We start from the raw sequence: 6,338 nt of genomic DNA on the forward strand, positions 1-6,338 counted from the left end.
TATATATATATAAAACTGTATGTACGCTTGCATATAAATAGGTGCGGGTGAATGTATGTATGTGTTTGTGTGTGTATGTGCGTATGCACGCGTGCGTGCATGTTTGCATTTTTAATCCCAGTTTCTCATTTCTCTATAAAATATCTCGTGGTGAAGAGATTTGAGATCCTCGACAAGATCTTGAAGTCTGATGCGCTTTTTAGGGTTGACCATGGTGCAGCTGCTCACGAGAGGAACGAGACATTCCACCCGCATCAGGTCCTGAATTGCATCAAAGACATGACCCAGACTGAACACATCCGACGAAGTACTGGTTAGTTGTTTTGCTTTGACCTCAGGGGCAACATGGTAACAGCTTTCACTTTCCGAAATATCAAACGATATTCCTTTCAGGGTGCTAGCACATCCAAAATCGATAAAGCGAATTTGAAAATCGATAGTGTATCGATCTATAAGTATGTTATCAGTTTTAATATCGTTTAATAAAATGCCTTGAGCGTGTATTTTCTTTAATCCACGAGAAAGCTGCAAGCAGATACCTATACAATTTTTGCTCTTAAGCGTAATACGCAAATCACACAGAAATTTTGAAAGGGTAATACCTTGCCCGAAATATTCTTGAACTAAGCACGGTTGTATTTCTAAATTTTCATCCTGGATCAAACCGAAACATTTCGGTACCACTCCCGTTTCTGATAAATGGTTCATAATTTTAGCTTCGGCACAAATTTCCTTCATGTCTTTGTTCTTGAAGCATTTCGCTACTACCAAACTTGACATCCCTTTGCAGCGACCCAGGTAGACTCGGCCGTATGTGCCCTTGCCAACCAACTCTTTTTGTCCATCGTTGCGTGATATGTAACGAAATTCCATGTCCAGGATCGGTAAGGTTATATTTTCCAAATCTAAATTTCTGTAAGGATGAACGCCAGTGGCAATTTGGATCTTTTTAACAGTTTTCCAAAATTTAGAACCCATTGTACTGTGGAAAGTATTATTATTATTATTATTATTATTATTATTATTATTATTATTATTATTATTATTATTATTATTATTATTATTATTATTTCTATTAGTAGTAGTTGTTGCCGTGGTTCACTTCGTTTTTCTTCATTAAGGGGGTCGGTAAGATAACTACAAGTCAGGTGCTAGGATCAATGCAATCGTCTTCCTCTCCCTTCTCAATATCTGGTTTTGTGCCCAAAATGGAAACAATTATTATTAATGCTGTTGTTGTTGTTGTTGATGTTATTATTTCGGACACACTTATTTAAATTACAATAACAATAATTGTAATTATATCCAGATTCATCTGAAGTCTATAAAGGGTTTTTATAGCAGCAAATAAGATAAGACTGCAATTGTAACTGTCTTTGGAGAAGACATTGAAAGGGGCTCTCAACTAGGTTATATATATATATATATATATATATGTGTGTGTGTGTGTGTGTGTGTGTGTGTGTGTGTGTGTGTGTGTGTTGTATAACGAGTTGAAAAACTTCGGTTAACTATCGATGTTATCCATGCAATTAGTTGAGAAAAACTCAAGAGGGTACGTTTAAAACCTAAAAGTACCAATCAAAGGAGAAAAACAATCGAATGATATCAATTAATTGATAATTTCTTTTTGTGGAAATTATAGAAAATGTTCTTTACAAGAAACATAAAAATGGCAGGTATTATTCCAATAAAAATGAAAAAAAAAAACTAGAAATTAACATAAACCCTTGACATGGTATCTAAAATAATCTTGGTTACAATTTCATGGAGTCACTGATCTTGCAGGGAACAATAACAGGGAATATCTCACCACAGAAATAATAATTTAGTTTCTGGAATATCCAGACGAGAACCAACGTTCTCCGTGGCAAGTTTGGTAATTTGTTGAGAGAGATTTCTCTCAGCATGAAACCAATGGTAGCCTTCTTATCCCACAAATGAAGAACATTTATCCACTAATACGGTGTTTAGTACTCGTTCTCACTGTTCGATATAAGCGCGCGCGTATATATATGTATGTATGTATGTATGTAAGCGTGTATGTTGATAACCAGGACTATCAAGGGTGGGGTATGTGTGACAGTCGGTTTGCTCGATCAAGGATTATAAGGACAACAGCAACAATAACAGCGTTCGGTTGGTTAGACTGTATTTATAGCAGCATCGGTTGTTTAGTTTTCAACATGTCATGTTCGTTCTGGTTCTTTGTCCCTTTGTTCTTCCTTATTTGACTTCACTTTGAGTGACCACCTGAATGAAGAAAAGTTTGATTTCTATTAAATATGCTTATGAAGTACACACACACGCACACACACACAAACATACACACACACAAACACAAACGTGTATATATCAGGTCATCCCATAAGTTCTTCCGAATTTTGAATAAAGAAAACAAGTGATCAAATGTTATATTTAATTGAAATATTTAATCATCAATGTACTTTCCCTGATTATCTATGACTTACTTCCATCTATTTACAAGCTTTTTAATCCCATCAATGTAAAACTCTTTTGGTTTCAAAGCGAAGAACTCTGAAATGTCAGTTTCGACCTCGTCTTGGCTTGCGAAAGTTATGTCCCCCAAATGATTCTGTAAACTACGAAACAAATGGTAGTCTGAAGGAGCAAGGTCGGGAGAATAAGGTGGATGAGGAATTTTTTCCCAACCAAGCTCTTCGATCTTCTGTGATGTGATCTTTGCAGTGTGGGGTCACGCATTGTCCTTATGAAACATCACTATTTTTCAATTCACTAAAGCGGGTCTTTTTTTCTTCAAAGCTTAGTTCAAACGCCCTAATTGCTGACAGTAGACTTGAGCACTGATTGTTGAATTAGGTGGTAACAATTCAAAGTGAATTACTCCTTTGCAATACTACCAGATAGAGAGAACAACCTTTTCCCCATGAAGTTCCCTTCTCGGTTGTGGTTGAATTTTTTTCCTTTACCAAGCCACCGTTTACGACATTTAACATTTCGATAGAAGATCCATTTTTCGTCACCAGTCACAAGTCTATCCAAAAAAAGGGTGAAATGAATTCGTGAGAATGGAGAGAAGAGCAGATGCCAACTCGGGATTTGCGGTTGCTTTCGGACAATGCATGAGGCGATTAGACTCGGGAAGTTTGTGAGGAACCCATTCACCCAATTTGCTGAGTTTTCGGATGGTACGTAGCTGTCGATGAATGGTTGAATGACCACATCCAAGCTTCTCTGCTAGTTCCTCAACAGTTACGATGGGATTTTGTTCCATGAGGGTTTGTAAGACGTCCTCGTCGAGCTCTACAGATCTTCCAGGACGAGGTTCGTCTTCTAGGCTGTAGTTTCTGGCTCAGAATTTCTGGAACCACCGTTGACACTGGCATACGCTTATTGTCCGATCCCCATATACTGCATTAATGTTCCTCGCTTTTTCTGTTGCGTTGTTGACTTTATTGAACTCATAAAGTAAAATATGCCGAATATGCTCCTTTGTTACTTCCAGTATAGCTTTGAAAAAATAACTGTTAAAATCGAACTGCACTCTTCAAAACTTTCACTAAGAATAAGTATAAGGTAAAATTACTACCTGCTTTTATAGCAAGTTGATGCAGGTAGTTTATGCCGTGCCCCTCCGGTTCATGCAATTGAAAAAACCGCATTATTTATGGGATGACCCAGTATGTGTCATCCCATAATGTGTGTGTGTATGTGCATGTATGTGTACGTGAATAGAATCAAATAGAGAGATATCTAGCTTGATAGACTGACAGAAATATTGTGAAATAAATTCAAATTGCTTATCAGGAGAGCTCTAAGTAACCTCTGCCAAACGATTTGGTTACTTGCTTCTCAACCACAAATGAAACTGAAGCGTTTTCGTTTACAAAGAAGTGAAACCTGAGTTTATATCCAACAAGGTCATTGCGAAACGTAACAAGCGTTTTAGAACTTTATTCAATATCACGCTGCTGCTGCTTGTTTTAAAATCGCTCAGGTGTATCGAACAAAGAGATGTCAATAATAGAGACCTATTTAGCGTACTTAGTTTTAGCTAGAATATATATTATAGATGCTGCTGCTGCTGATAGTAATAATAATAATAATAATAATAATAATAATAATAATAATGATGATAATAATAATAATAATGATGATAATAATAATAATAATGATGATAATAATAATAATAATAATAATAATAATAATAATAATAATAATAATAATAATAATAATAATAATGATAATAATGATAAAGATTGGGAAGAGGACTTATTGGATCCGAACACAGCATTAGAGCAGAAGAAAATAACATAGCATGGTATGTAAAAAATGCCACAGAATCGCTATTATTAGAAGTAAGAAGGTCAGGCTTCTCTAGGATGAGAAATTGCAAAGATAAAGCACTATACAAGGAAATGAAAACGAATGAAACTGAAAACATGTGAGTAAAGAAAAGGATGCATGGTCAATCTCATAGTGATGTTGAAGATAAGACAGACGGAGAAAAAAGATGGCTGTGGATGACTAAAGGTGATTTAAAACTGGTAAGGTAGGCTCTAATCTGTGCTGCCCAAGAGCAATCACTAAAAACAAACTGCATAAAATACAGAATAGACAACACATCAGAAAGTGATAAGTGCAAAATCTGTGGACAAAACGGTGAAACCGTATGGCGTATTACCAGCCAATGTACGCCACTAGTCCAGAAGAAATATAAGAAACGTCATGACAATATAGCAAGGATTGTCCAGTGGACATTTTGCAACAAGTATGGACTTGACAGAGTAAAAAATTGGCACGAAAATAAACCCGAAGTCATCGTCGAAAATGATAATGCAAAGATCCCATAGGATTTTATGATTCAGTGCGACCATGAGATAGAGAATAGGAAGCCAGACATAGTGTTAATTGAGAAAGAAAGCAAATTATGCTGGGTCAAAGACATAGCATGCCCAGCTGACAACAAGGTATGCGATAAGAAAGAAAGAAAAGTCGAGAGATATGACAGGTTAGCTGGGGAAATTATGCAGTTGTGGTCGATGAAAAAGGTGGTAGTAGTACCAAGGATTGTCGGAGCCCTGGGAACAATGAGTAAAACTCTTGAGAAGTACATGGAACAAATAGGGGGTGCAATAAGGGTGGAACACTTGCAGAAAACATCACTTCTTTGATATCGCTCGAATTCTTCAGATGATGCCCGAAAAATAAGGGGTGTTACTTTAGTTCAGTTGTAGTGAGCAACTGAGATCGTAGTCCATTGATAGGAGGGTACCAAATAAGGGTACGATTAAGGAAAAAGAATTTAGCTGTTGGCTGGATAAATTATATGTAATCTATCGACAACGTTCCACACTGCTGACTCTTGGGCCTGAGAACACTCAAGGTCAATGAGAAGAATAATGTGTTGTTTTTAGAAAAGGAAAACACATCAAAAAACTCAATGAGATCATCGAAAGTAGGACTAGGATTGGGTGACTTGTTCTCTTTACGGATTTTCGTGATTGTGTTAGTCTCTCTGACAAGTATACAGAGAAAATCCAGGTCTGTCTATAAGTTTGCCAAAACTAGGGTGAAAATAAAGCTGCTTTATATAGATGACCACAAAGTGTACACCGAAAATGAAACAACGACAACAACAACTACAACAAAACACGAATTCTCTGAACTAAGAAGCAAGAGTATTCAACAAGGATATCAGAATGTAGTTTGGGCTAAACTGTATTGTTTTAATTGTGAAGAGAAACTAAAAAATTAAACCCGGTGGCACATTACCACAAGATGGTAACCACTAAATCGCTGGGAGATAATAAGGAATACAATTTTGGCATAACGGCCGTTGACTTGAGGGAAAGGGTTAATCTATCTTGTCAACGCCAATGCTTAACTGGTATTTATTTTATCGATCAGGAAAAGGATGAAAAGTAAAGCTGGAAGTTGAACTCAGAACTTAATACTTAATGACATTTTGTCTGTCGTGTAACGATTCTGCCAGCTCGACGGCTTTTTAAATAAGTTTTTAAAAATATATACTGAAAAAAGTGGTGAGAAAACCCATTCTGTGACCCCCGCAAGACGCGGCAGAGAAGGATTCATCCTGGATGACTTCTAATAATGGTTCACAATCTTTGGAATAAAAAAACAGAAACAGAAGTGATATTTGCTGCACAGCTACAAACATTTGAAAATAAAGGAAGGTACTGACCTCATGTGCAGATTAAGTAATCAATACAATGAGGGGGGCGATCAGATTGTTGTCTTTACATCTAGGACGAGCACTGTCCCTTCTTTGAGATCCTGCAAGTAAAAAAGAAATGTCATCTTTGATTGGACAGTCCTTGCAAGGTTCATCTATA

General features: G+C 36.6%; 1 protein-coding gene across 1 annotated transcript in view; it reads right to left on the minus strand.

Annotated features, from left to right (window-relative positions):
• Window positions 1-20: 20 nt before the first annotated feature.
• LOC106882068 (uncharacterized) overlaps window positions 21-6,338 on the minus strand; it is an 11,962-nt gene continuing 5,644 nt past the window's right edge. Inside the window, exons 2-3 of the mRNA XM_014932631.2 lie at window positions 6,188-6,279; window positions 21-2,253 (exon numbers count right to left, since the gene is read on the minus strand). Of these exons, the coding sequence (XP_014788117.1) occupies window positions 112-978 (867 nt within the window). The 5' untranslated portion in view covers window positions 979-2,253; window positions 6,188-6,279 and the 3' untranslated portion in view covers window positions 21-111. The remainder of the gene's footprint in view (window positions 2,254-6,187; window positions 6,280-6,338) is intronic.

The sequence above is a fragment of the Octopus bimaculoides genome, chromosome 9, assembly GCF_001194135.2.
Source record: "Octopus bimaculoides isolate UCB-OBI-ISO-001 chromosome 9, ASM119413v2, whole genome shotgun sequence".
In the NCBI taxonomy this organism is placed as follows: Eukaryota; Metazoa; Mollusca; class Cephalopoda; order Octopoda; family Octopodidae; genus Octopus; species Octopus bimaculoides.